This window comes from Cinclus cinclus, chromosome 3 (assembly GCF_963662255.1).
Source record: "Cinclus cinclus chromosome 3, bCinCin1.1, whole genome shotgun sequence".
NCBI lineage: Eukaryota > Metazoa > Chordata > Aves > Passeriformes > Cinclidae > Cinclus > Cinclus cinclus.
Window position 1 is genome coordinate 25,263,913 of NC_085048.1, and position 13,925 is coordinate 25,277,837.

A 13,925-nucleotide genomic window follows, 5' to 3' on the forward strand; every position below is an offset into this window, starting at 1 on the left:
CTTTAGAGTAGATAGCACGAACTTTGCAACAATAACCAGGGGAATCAGTTTCTTTTCAAAGTCAATAACTTGTCATATATTCAATTTCAGTGGCTGAATATGCTCTTGAAATTTTCTGTGGGTATGAGTAATTAGAAGAATGTAGCACCTATTGGAGGCTGAGTGAATAGGTATTGCTACAAACAGTTACTGGGATAAAACCACATTGACATAGCCACAGCATCTATTTTTCATAGCAGCATAGTGGACAAAAGCAGCATTTTTGGCCTTTTACTTCTGTTACTAATATTGAGAAACAGATGTCCAAGTGGATTTAGCACACAACAGTGCAGCTTTAGGTATTATTGTACCTTTTGAGCTGAACACAATTCAGACAGGAGAAAGATACCAGTCAACTTGAATTTCTCTGTAAGTGCACCTTTTTTTTTTTCTTCAGTCCTTTAAGATAATTTCATTTTAGCAATTATCTAACACAGTTTTTGTCAGTCTTCAAATCTTGCAAGAACATAGAATTTATTCCATTTATATTAATGCCATCTTTCTTTGTGTTAAAGCTTAGATTGTACTATCATTAACATCTTAGGGGGAGATTTGGAGATGCCAAGGCCTATAATATGCAATTCTGCATCAGAAACATAAGTTTGATTATTTGCTCAGCAGATGCAGGATCGGTATGAAGTGTGAGTTTGACAGAACAAAATGTTCTTAGGCATAAATTATTGGCATACCAGTATGAAATGTCTGTCCAGAGAACTGCTGCCTAAAGCATTACACAAATTTTTGCAAGATTAACACTAAATATTTTGCCAAGAATTGCTTCAAGGTCCTACAATTAGGTTACTATTATTATTATTAGTGAGGCTGGGTGCAGACAGGCATGAGAAATGCTTTTTACCTATGTCATCTTGCAGTCACAAGCAAGGATGACACCATGCCATCACGAGGCCTGTATTGCTGTGGAATGCAATCTGTAACAGCAATGTTGTGCACTATTTTCATGTGTCTTTTATCACTGAATTATTTATTATCCTTGTCAGTAACTTATGGGTTTCCTGATATTTACAAGTCTATTTACAGCCTAAGGTGGGAGTCATAAGCTCTTCTTTCTTTAGGCAGCACACACTTGGCAACTCATTTTGCTGCTGAACTATGTTTTTAGCAAAAGTCATACAGAAAAAAGTCAGAATAAAAAGCCAGGCAACAAGACTTGAAAGCCACTGCTAACATACCATCTACCTGTTCACAAAAACCAGAATGGATCGACAGATGAGTGTTCATGCCAGGCATTGTGGAACAGGGAAATAACATCAAACTCAAATTTTAAGCTTCATCAGGATATAATTGGCTTCCTTTGCTCCTCCCTGTTAAGCACCACTGTTTATACCACGTGTGGCTAAGTTGGGCACAAGTGGATTAAAGAGAATATACCCTTCCTGGTTCATCCCGTGGCAGGCCAGTCGGCCCCAGGTTTCCTTGGTATCTCTTTTGGCTGTGAGACCTGGTATCTTTGAAATGAAACTGCTGGTGCTGGCAGAAACACAAAGGCCAGTGGAGATGACTGCAGATGTGGTAGCAGAGCTGAAGATGACTCTGTTGGCCATCATGATTCATCAGCAAATGATCCGTTTCCACCAAATTATTCTGTTGGCCTTGGCTGAGGAATCTGGCCACCCTTTGCATGTGGGACAGTCTGATCCCTCACAACCTCTGAGTAACCCAAGAGGTTGACCTTCTACACCTCCTCACAAAACTTTGCTTCATTTTCTTCTGGTGATCTAGTGATCTCAGCCCATGAATCCTGGACACTGGTGATAGTTCAACAGACTAAGAAGTTCCTGGTAAGAAAACCAAAAAGCGTATTACATTTTGAAAGTTAATAGGATTCTCCTACATTTTCTGTGTTTCAGCTGAGCTGGAAATTAACGCTTCTACAATTTTGTATCTTATGTCTATATTTTTTAATAAAGTTATCAGAGTAGAGGTTTGGGAGGTAAATCTAGCTGGCAGAAAGGTTTTGAGGATCCTCTTCCTTATTCTCAGGTACATAGAGAGTAGTGTATGAACTTAACAGCTGCTGAATATCTCTTGGTGTGTCTAGACAGGCAGATATTCTTATCAATGAAATCCATCTTCACATTATATGGAAGGGAGGGGAAGAGAGAGGAAAACAAGGTTTCATTGACAAATTAAAATTACAATGCAATATTGCCCATGGGAAGTATTTCAGATTTGGTGTCTTCTGCCCACTGATATGGTTGTTTCCTTGTTCTTTTTGGTATTGGACAAACCATTCTCTGTAATTATCTTAAAAGCTGTATTTTGACATCTGTATGAAAAAAATTCTAAAATGAATAGGGTTTCTGAATGTCCTCAGAAAATGTGTAGTCTTTCACAGAATCCTGGAAATAATGCTTATAGACTCAGCTGGGAAGGACAGACAATTCACTCAAATCTGTCCTGAGGTTCCATCTTGTGTTCTGGGTTGTCATTATGGGACAGGAACATAAGGAGGGAAAAAAGTGGCTTTGCAAGTACATCTTCTGCTATTTAAAGCAAGACATACCTCCATGCAATACAGACTGTCATAACCCATAGTTTTCTTATTTCTAAAATAAGCTTCCCCAACTCAATAAGGTACAGGTGGCACTTACCATAGTAAGAGTCCTGCTTCTCTTTCTTCAAGTTGCTTCTTTGCTCCATTTCGAAGTGTGCTTGAGATTCCTCTTAGCTTGTTCAGACACGTAGACTTACTGTGGGTTTCATTCCAGCCTGATTCTGAGACTCTCTAATGATCTCTTCCACAGATGACCCCATCCCCCTAGTTTCAGCCTAAAAATCAGACTGCTGTCATGAAGGCAGAGCTTTCTGTCTGGAGAAGTTCATTAGAGAAGTCCATTAGAGAAGAACCTATGCCAAGTGTATTGTTGGACCTGAAACACCATCCCTGACTTTTAGTACTAATTTTTAGATAATTGTGCACTGAAGTACAGCATCTGAATGGTTTTGGGGATTGGTATTTATGATGCTCCTTCTACTAAACCCTAATCCTATGTTGTAGCATCATGCATGTCAATACTGTGTTAGTTTCCTCTGCTGTTGGCAGAGCTTAGTTTACAAAATTCTAAATCAGATCTCTTGGACAACAAAAGACTAAGGCCTACTAAACGAAGTATATGTAGGCAGAAAGACTCTGGCAAATGGGAAGCAGATACAGCGTGTGGAAGACAAAGGCAGAGGTAACAGAGGTGGTGGTGGCAGGCTGCCCAAACTCTATCTTCATTCCGTCCATGGGGTGAGCTGGGGAACAAGGCATGGCTTACTATGAGCTCTGCTCTGAAGCACAACAAAGTCAGCCTGAGCTCAGACCCTCCACCTCAACACGCTCTTCTTTTTGAAGCAATGAAAAGAATAAGGCTTGGTCAACATGAAGAACAAGACAAACAGCCAGACAGAAGTATGTACTGTCTTTAAGAATTTCCACATTGACTTCCTAATAAGCCATAAAAGCATAGGGAAACTCTGCCCTTAACACGAACAGAAATCTTGGTACTTTGTGTTAAGCCACTAACTACAATTTCTTCTCATGCTTTAGAATCTCAGTCAATCCCTGCAGAGGGAAACAATGATAATTTTCTGGCTGAGCACAGACATTGTTGGCAAGTTTTTGTTATTTTTTTTCCTTTAAATGACACACTGGATGAGATGAGTAAGTACTTTAGAGCAGTACTACTTATCTTCTTTGCTAGGTGTGCACATGATATGTCTCATAAGACTGAAGTATACTATTAAGCAAGATCTGAAACCCTGAGAAAATGTTGAAATACACATCTAACCAAATATTTTGGGCACACTATTTCATTGTACTGAATTATTATTTTTATTTTTTGCTCAATTATCAGGAATTTCTATAAAGCCAAATGGCCAATAAGGTGCAGAAATAAAATTGAGTATTTAAAGATCCATTTGTTCTTTAAATCTTTGAAATGAGAACCATGTAGCTCTGAAAGTGCTCTCCTTGAAATCAATAGGCTACTTGAGGCATTAAGTGCCACTCAACATGGGTAAGTATGACCACATGCCCTGTCATATATTTCAGAAGGAAATGTTTTAGTTGCAGATTCTAAACAGTTTAGGTATCCTGGAGGTAGCTCAAATTAGTAGGAAACGTATCTGATGACTAAACTTAATAGCTGTTTAATTGACTAAATTATGTGACTATAAATTTTCTTTCTTGTATCAAATTATCATTACTAGTTCTAGCTGCATTATAATACACTCCTCATAAAGTGGATATATTTGTCATTTAGCTGCCTGGGACATCAGCTTGCAAAGAAATTACAGGTTAATTCAGATAATATAAAGCAATGTCATAGCAGGGGATTTCTAACTAATTATTGCTTTTACATCAGAAGAAATATCTCCTGTGAAAATTCACTCTTGTAGCAAAAGATGAGGTAAATTTTTTAAAAAAAATGTTGATGTACATTTGACAACAAGAATACCTACCTACACAATGACATGACAGGTGCAGCTAATAATGTATTATTACTTGAAAGTGTTAAAGTATACTTGATGGGGTTCACATTTCGGTGTGACAAATCCTTTTAAATATACTTCACTGGATATAAAAATACTTATAAAGTATCTTTTATCCATTGAAGTATCACTCACTACAGCAGTTCTGGAACTGAACATAATTCTGACAGACATTCACATCAGCAAAGCATTCAGTGAAAAAGATGGCTGAACAAAAAAGCAAGTTTAAGGTCCTCCAGCCTTAGGAGTGTAGAACTCTGTATGTATACATCACTTTCTTGCTCAGTGAGAACTACTCTAACTTAGTTAAAATCTGTGTCTTTTCTTGTTAAAATTTAATTGGCATTTCCACAGCCTTACAAGTATGTTTAGCAATGCATAAGAGCACTTTTTGAATAACTGACGGAAGGACCCTTTTATCCTTTAGCTTACATGTGAAAAAGATGCCCTTCCATATTTAATAAACATGCACTGACTGTCAAATTAATGGATGAGTGTGTGAGGTGTATGTATATAAAAAAGGGATAATTTTTGTTGCCTCATCTTTTGGACACAAATCAATATAAGATATGAATGTAGCCTTTTCCTATTATTCCACATCACAAGGACAAAAATACAATCTCCAAACTTATCAATTCTGAGAGTTGCTTAGAAAGGAACTGATTGAAAAGAGATTCAGCATTACTTCTGGCAAGTAATTCCCTTCTATAGTTTACCTTGATGATGGATGCCAACCAGAAACAGGTTACCATCATAACTAAAATTTCCTTCTGTTTTTTCCCAAAACATTGTAAAAGCCGTAAGTATGAGATACCCTTCACAACTTATCACCAGTAAAGGATAAAAAAGGGCACAAGAAGTTCAGAACAACATAAGAAAATTATGTAATTGCTTGTTAAAAAAATACACTTAATTTGCACCAATTTTAAAAGCATAGCTGCTTATACTTTTTCTTCGTATGAATCTCTGTCTATAAACTCTGACTGTCATTATTACTTTTTGATAGCTTTCTAAAGTACTCTGAGATTTTGCAAAATTTAATGTAGAAAATAAACCAAGAAGTTTACATGAAAAACTAAGATTAAAAAGTGTACTTTGGAGAAATAATGTAGAAGCACAAATGCTTACCTTTGTGTTTGGGTGGCATAACTGTTATCATATGCCTCATAGCTTGGATCATCATATTCACCCCCATATCCATCATCATATCCCTAAGGGGAAAACAGAACACCACAGCTTAGAAGAATGATAAATCAAAGCATATTATCAAGCTGTAAAAATAAATTGCATCAACATGTGCATGTCATGCTTGCCCACGATAATGTGAAACAAGCAGCCAACTGAAGAGAACTGTGAATTGTGAAGAACAACTTGTATACTGCAAGAGTAAAGAAATCACTTTAAGTCACTCATTTAAGAACTCAGATTATTCACTGATAAACTGTGGTGCATTGTCCAAACCACAGTGCTTCAGTGGGATCTGTGTAGAATATTGATGAATGATAATAAAACCAACAATTTCCGAGCAGTTTGTCACATAAATGGTTCCATAAATACCTACAGGAGAAATGAACAATTGGCAGGTCAAAGATATTGACTGCTCTACACTATTAAAATGGTGTTGTGATAAAATCTTAATATTCAGTCTATTAAAAAATGCAAAACAACAAAACAAAACATGAGAAACAGTATTTATCAAGTAATGGCATATTACTTTTATAAATAATGCAGAGTAAGCCCCTTTACTTTCACTAATCATCCTACTCTTTTTAAAGGCATGCTTTTCTGTGACAAATTAACCAACACTTTAGTACAGGTTCCTCCCATCTAACCTAAGGTTCTCAACTGAAGAGCTCAGACAGATGCTCAGCTTGCCTGAGAGAGAGACACAAGTGATTTCAGAATGTGGTTCAGCTCATCTAATGCCTGAATTTTCCACTGAGGGAATCACAGGCAATTGTGATCTATTGTAGCTGTCTCTGAACCAAAGAATGCTCAGGAACCACACAATAAATAAATAAAGATATAATCCAAGGGATGACTTTTGATATGCTCTTTTCATATGACAAGATAACAGAGGAGGTAAGAAATGCTGTAGGAAACTCTTGTTATAAATATCTCTTTGATTTTTGGGAGCCAGTATTTGTAGTTGAGTTGCAATGAAACATTTTGTGGTCAAAAGAAACCTTTGCTGTTAAGAAGAATTCTAAAGGAAAGAGTGGACTTAAAAAACTTTGACGCAATATTAATTACAGCAAAAGGCAATTCCCCCCCCCTAAGCTGTGCAAAATTTAGTCAGGCTGGGGGAGAAGGGACAGCATGAGGCAGCTCCAAAGTGACAGCAGTACAATAAACACTCACTCTACTACACTGTCATAATCACACAAAATACAGTTAGTTTGGTACTTCATTATTTCTGCTAATTTAACTCCCCAGCAATATTGAACAAGACTTCACTGGAATTCCTAAATTCAAGAAAACATTCTATGGAGGAAACATTTAGTTATGTTTTCTTAGGTCAAACACATTAAATTTTGCCTCTGGGCTAGTAAGTGTGGATTCCAAGTGGGAGGTTTCATCCCTCCAGTGATCTAAGTTCTGAAGGAAGGCCAGGTGACTTCACTATGTCAGCTGTTGTGAGGTGAAGCCTTTCTGGGCAGACAGGAATTTCTATTTCTGAACTGGGAATGGCCTCTCCCAGAATCTGAAGTCCACACAAATCCCATCATCTTCCATTTTGGGGGTAATGCACTGTTTCGACTTGTCTGCATTAGTATGAACTCACAGCAAAAAGCACAGCTAAAAACATACTCCTGCAGATGACAGTGATATATTTAACATTATATAGCTAAATACACAATCTTGCTTCTGGGGACAGGATGAGAGAAACAATGCACTCCAGGAGACAGATGTTAGTCACATTGGTTAGTATGCTACTGGGTGGGATCCTGATACTATGAAGATGAGGGTGATGGGAGTTCCTATATAAAGTCAAATAGCCAGAGGACAGACATTTCAGCCTGCTTACCCAACCATTTGAAAGAACAGGAAAGGCAACAATTACAAACTAGCTCTCTCAGTTTCTTGATGCCTGAGGTGGATCAACGTTCAGCATCAGGAGGGCAGAGAACACTTGTTAATATTTGACACCTCTGTGCGTTCACGTTACAGACTTCAACAGCCTCCCTCAAGGCTCAGAGCAGGTCAACACAGTGCAAATAGTTCAAGTGGAATGGTTGGAAAACAAAGTAAAAAAGCACAACGTACCTTTAATAAAGAAAAAGTATTTTCTGGATAATGTTCTTTTATTTGTGCCAATCTGTATGAAAATTATCTTCTAATCCTACAGGTGAAGTCCTTGTGTAAGTAACATACCAGCATTTATTGAAAGTCTAATACAATGTATTGTACCCAAACACCCACCACACCTTTAGGTATCTAAAACTGAGACCCAAAATAGCTCATTTCACATCCTTGAAGTGTCTTAAACTCACTGAGCAGTTTTATCCTTTTTAACATTCAGATCCCCAGAACCTACAACTTCAATGTTTCTTGGGACAGGCACTTTGAGAGATGAAGCATCTAGCTCCCACCTAGACTCTGTTGAGAACAGAAGTTGTGAGTCTGAGGTGTCGAAATTCTCTTATTCTGCTCTGCGTGTGATGAGGATGGTGCTCCAAAAGCAGTTCTGTATAAATACAGAGACCAGAACCCAAGTTGCTCTACCCAAATGCAGTGTAATTTTTTACTCAGCACTCAACTAGCACTTCAAGCACTTTCTAGGTCTGTTAGTGCTTCTACAAAAACCAACCAACCAACCAACCAACCAACCAACCAACAATCCAACCAACCAACCAACCAACCAACCAACCAATCTTCCTGTGTAGAAGTTTTTTTGTCCCATAGAAACTGCCACCACCATTCAGAAGAAAAGCCTACTACAATGAACTGAAATATTCAAAGTCAAACTGACAGCCATTTCTAGGCTAGGTTTTTATGTAAGCCTACCTTTATCTCAGGTGTTTCTTACTAAAACAGCTTTCCAAAACATCAAAGAAACCCCAACAAAACCTCTTTACTTTGTGTCAAAGGAAAGGACAGTGAATCTTCCAAAGACTAGGATTTGCTCTGGCCTTACAATGATACAGCTTGGATGCAAGATAAAAGACCAAAAATACACATTTGAAGCTGCAGTGGAACTAAGAATGTTTATTAACAATTATGGATGATTTTAAGGAGTTTTGGTATTGTTTAGAGTTGAAAAATAAACAAAAAAGCTGATAATTTAGGTAAAAATTTTAAATAGAGCTCAATTAAAGAAAAAAGACTGATTTGAAAATGAACTTATTTAAGTATTTACCAGTCTCTCCCCACAAAAGGGAAGACAGGAAAAACTCTTAGGAGAATCTCAGAAAAGCATATGAAATTGGTATTTGCAAGACTCACTTCAGGAGGAAATAATCCCTACTCTACTTTTGATAATGAAAATTATAATCAGTGGAAAAAGGGGTGTAGAAACAAAAAGGGACATAATTGAAAATAGGCTTCTATTCTACTAGCCAAGTAAAAGTTAAGTACCAATTTGATTCAACACTCAAGAGACTATTGAGAAGAATTTATTTTACTTATTTAGATTTACTCAAATCCTCTTCTATTTTCAGACGCTGAAAAAGATATTAGAAATACAAACAAAATTTTAAGTATCATTAGTTACAAGAGTATCATAATATAACACAATCTGATCTCTTTAAACATGAATTTCCTCCTTAGTGTTAAGACCCTGTTTCACCAATAACAGCCTGTACTCAAATGCACCAAGTTTAAATCACCTCTTCTCTGAATAGCCTTAGAAAATAGAATTTTCACAGCATGCTCTGAAAAATGGTAGGTTTCAACTCTGTGAAACCAAGAAGGAAAATAAATCTTATATTTTTAATGAAAACTGCCCTACTCACAATATTTTACTTATGTCCTTGCAATACATGATAAAATACATTGTAAGAGAGTTGAAACTGATTTTTTTTACAGAAGAAGGCCCAACTCTTTCTAAAGTAGCAAACTGCAAAATGGCTAAACTTTAAAAACAGAAAACTCAAACAGAAAGAATACAGTGAGTCATGCAACTCAGTATTTTAGCTGGCAAACACGTGAACATGAAAAATACCTGCAGTCAGAGAACCAGAATAGCCCTTCTCATTAGCTGCATCCAGCAGTACACAAAACTTAGTCCTGTACCTCAGAGAAGGTGAAGGTATAAATACCCCCTCTAGTTGTAACTGAAATAAAAGCAGTTAAGGGATCTTTAAACAGTTTTCAGCATTTTCTTTTCCTTGCTTCTATGTTGCTGTCTCACTCTCTTTTCTGCTGTGACTGGGCCACATTCATGCTTTCTCACACATCCACATCACCCTAGCATAGAAAGCTAAAAGCCAGTTGTCTACCACTAAGCTAGCAGTAGATACCCATAAGACTCACAGGGTAGAGATAAAATATTTTTAGAGGATACTTCATACTATCGACACATATTTGGAAACAAGTTGAATTGCTCTTTAAATGAGAATTTTCTTTCCAATTACTATAAAGGGAGCCCAGGACGGATGTGTAAAATTTAGATAGCTGATCTGAAGGTAAGCAAGCTAGCTCACGATTTGAAGGAATTTATTGCTGACATTGAGAGAAGTCCTAAAGGAAAAAAATTGGTGGTGCTGGTTGATGAGAAGCTCAACATGAGCTGGCAATGTGTGCTTGGAGCCAGAAAGCCACACACATCCCGGGCTGCATCAAAAGCAGTGTGGCTAGTAAGGCAACGGAGGGGATTCTGTCCCATCCTTCCATCCTTGAAAGGTCTTATCTGGAGTACTGCATCCAGTTCCCAAGATAAGAAGGACATTCTGTACTATCAGCTGCTGCTTACATTCATTTAACTTCTTGCACTTTCCCCTTACTTCGCTGTCATTGACTCTGAAACTCTTTCCTCTCCCATTTACTTGTGATGCTTTTCATATTGCCTCTCCCAATGGAATGGCATCCTAACCAGTATGACTATCCTCTACTCAGTTCCCACTCCACAGTAATGTCTTGCAGAATTATCTTTCTTCCAATGTCAATAGAATGACCTGTTTTAGGAATAAGCAGCAAGTATAGATTAAAAATAATCCAGTGTTACATTCCTTGCGTATCTGCAATAAGATGCATTTTGGCATTTGTCTATGACTGAGATTCCTGAAGAAAGAGTTTTTTAATTGGTATTTTTACTGATGACGTGTAGTGCTTTACATAGTACTTTAGTGATAATAAATTACAGTAGCAAGTTGCTACTGCTAACATTCTATGACAAAAATGTCATTTAAATGAAAGATTTCTTTTTCCTGTGAACTGAAATTAATAGAGTAGAAAGCAGCCTCCAGCTGCCAAGGGAGGATGGGCTGCAATACACCCACTTCTTGTTTTAATATCTTTATCATATCTAATATTCCTCTTTACAAAATTTCCAGCAAAGCAGATGGTGAATATCTCATGCATTTTGATGCTCCCATAGCTGTAGAGGAAGAGCAATAGATGGAGCTGGCTCTGTCCACGGTGCAGTAGGATTCAGTGAATCAGACATACAGAAATATATAAAAGTATCTGCTAAAAAGTGACAACTCTTCTGCCCAAGTTTAGAAATGTATTGATGGTTTAAAGCATCTCACTGTGCTTTGACCTGCTAGACACAATGTCTTATATTTTACATAAACTCTATAATAATCTAGGAAATTATATTTCCAGGCTGTGAATGGCTGGGAATTCCAAGAAATTTTACCTTTTGTTTTCCAGCCCTTGAAAACTGGATAGTCCATCTCAGAGCTTACACCTCAAGTAAATGATGTTGTACTAGCAAGGAGCAGAAATGCTTTCACAGGTGCCTAGCAGGACCATAAACAGTGTTTAAATCAGATTTCACTATGATATATTATTAATGCTGGAAGTAGGCTATTTAAATAACAACTTGCCCAAATGCAAGATACTGTGTATAGCAAATGCATCCTCAAATTTTTTAAGTTGCCCATATCTCCGAATTTACAGTATTCCCTAAAGAAAAGACTTGTAGGAGTCATGATTAACAGCTATAGAATCTTCCTGCAGCATTGAAGATAGAAAGCTCCTCAAAACAGCCTTATATATTTATGTCTAGAAAAGAAAAGAAGATACATGGATTAATTCTTTGTGAAATTCTATTGTTTTTGATCCACTTTTAATCTTTATTTAAATATATTCAACCATTAAGGATTCCATGAATTAGTAATGCATAACAGTTAACAAATCTTCAAGTGCTCAAAACCCAAGGCAAATAAAGATTTATTTATTTATTAATCCCAAAGTTGGTCAAGATGAGTGTTCAGGCATTCTTGATGTTGGAATCTTTATATCTTAATATTTAGAAGACACCCCATGCCTTTTTCATAAATTACACTTCTTCCTTAATGAAATTCTAAATTTTAGTTCCTCACTCATTTTCTAGCATCTAATTTATAGAAAAGTATTTCTAAAAATAATTTTGGACAATGAATTTTAAATTGTCTTTTGTATGTGATTTACACATTTTGCATTATTTTTGAGTCCATACGTAAACATTTTAAATCTTCTATTTGTTTTTCTTGCCTTATGAAAGACCATACATGATTATTCAGAAACATAACAGTCGTATCTCTTGTTTAGCATTGGTTCAAGCCATCTAGCTAAACACTATTTCACCAGTACCATGGTGATCTTTGATTATATTTTTAAAGCTGTAACCTGAATAATGTGTTCCATACATATACATACACACACATTAGAATTTATTAAAATTTTCTTTGTACTCAGTTTTTAAGTGCTGATGCAATGAAAATTACCATGAACAAAATGAAAATCAGTCAGTAAAGAAACTAAATGTTAAGTTGATATCAGCTGCAGAAGAGATGAACCCTTTGTTTTTTCTGCTTGTGACAATGATTAAGCTTATTATCTAAGTGTTACTTGCACTGAATGAAGCGATGTTTGAACTGCTGCTAATCACATTTGAACAAAAATGTTTCTGAAAATTCTTCTTGATCCTGCGTACTGTAAAGGAGTAAAATCCAAAGTACCTACTCACAGCATCTTAACAGCAATATTCAATTTTCTAACAGATATTGTTCAATTGGGAAATATACCTGAGTAAGGATTAAAGGTACTGCGGGCTTATATTCATGGATTTAAAAATATGTAAGAAGAGCGAACTCAATTAGCACAATCTTATAAGGAATTATTCATAAAGGCCAGGTATAATTAAAAGAAAATATGCAGAATGTAATGGGACTTCTCATTTGTGAATATAATAATGAGCAAAACAGTAAAGAGTAGCTAATACTTACTGAGATACTTAAAGGTAGTCTTTAAATTGTTATTCCCTCAAGTTTGAGCATGCAATTAAGAGAAACTGGGGATGGAAAAGAACACATAATCTATTAGAAACCCTTGTCAAACGTGATTGCTCCTTTCAGCACATTTTTTAGTGCTTTCTCTAATCAAATGCTAAATATTGCCAGGAGTAGGGAATCCACCGTTTCCCTTGGGAGACTATCTGACAGCCTAATAGATCTTTGTGTCAGACACCTCTGCTAACTTTATCCCATGTGACTAAACATATCCCACTGTACCTGTGAGATGCATTCTCACAGCTCCATATTCTCAGTGTTCTCCAATGTCTGTGTTATATACTTTCATTTTCTTTTAAAAATTACTCAAATATAAAGATTCAAAGTCAATGCAACCCTGACACAGACAGAGATACACTCATCAGCAGACAGTGCAGCAACGAGTGAGGACCCCCAGATCTTCATAAAAATCTCATGCATATACTTGGCTTCACAAATGAGGTCCAGGAAATTGTTGAACTGGTTGTCTTTGACTGTGGTGCATCAAAAATGTTAAATATTACTACTAGTACCCTAAAGTGAAAGCCTTCTAAAGGAAGTATCTATCAGTGGTGATAGACGAGCTGCCTGAATTAAATCTTTAAAGTCTGCTGGAATTTTACTGCATTAAAATCCACCAAGAAAGACTGTATAGATCTCAAAATATGACTTCCACAGCAACTCACACAATTTACTCTGCAAGCCTTTGTCCTGTGCACCACATCAAATTTGCATGTATTTTTTTAAGGGAATGGAAGTGATACAGATATAGATCACAGTTACAAAATCCCTATTAAATAGAGAATAAAAATCCTGGAAGTGTGTATGGCATATTCCAAAGCCCTGGTGCCGCCCAGCTCTCATGCAAACAAGGATGTGTTGTGATCTCAGACTGCAGCAAGAAGAAAGACAAAGGAATTGTAACAGTTCCCCTATTAAATGGTACACTCTTTCTACTATGCACTAATAATG

At 36.6% G+C, this 13,925-nt stretch overlaps 1 protein-coding gene across 1 annotated transcript in view; it reads right to left on the reverse strand.

Moving 5' to 3' along the window:
- Nucleotides 1–13,925, reverse strand: part of KHDRBS2 (KH RNA binding domain containing, signal transduction associated 2) — a 309,215-nt gene that overhangs the window by 21,697 nt on the left and 273,593 nt on the right. The window contains exons 7-8 of the mRNA XM_062488563.1: nucleotides 7,474–7,517; nucleotides 5,665–5,747 (exon numbers count right to left, since the gene is read on the reverse strand). Coding sequence (XP_062344547.1) covers nucleotides 5,665–5,747; nucleotides 7,474–7,517 — 127 coding nt within the window. The remainder of the gene's footprint in view (nucleotides 1–5,664; nucleotides 5,748–7,473; nucleotides 7,518–13,925) is intronic.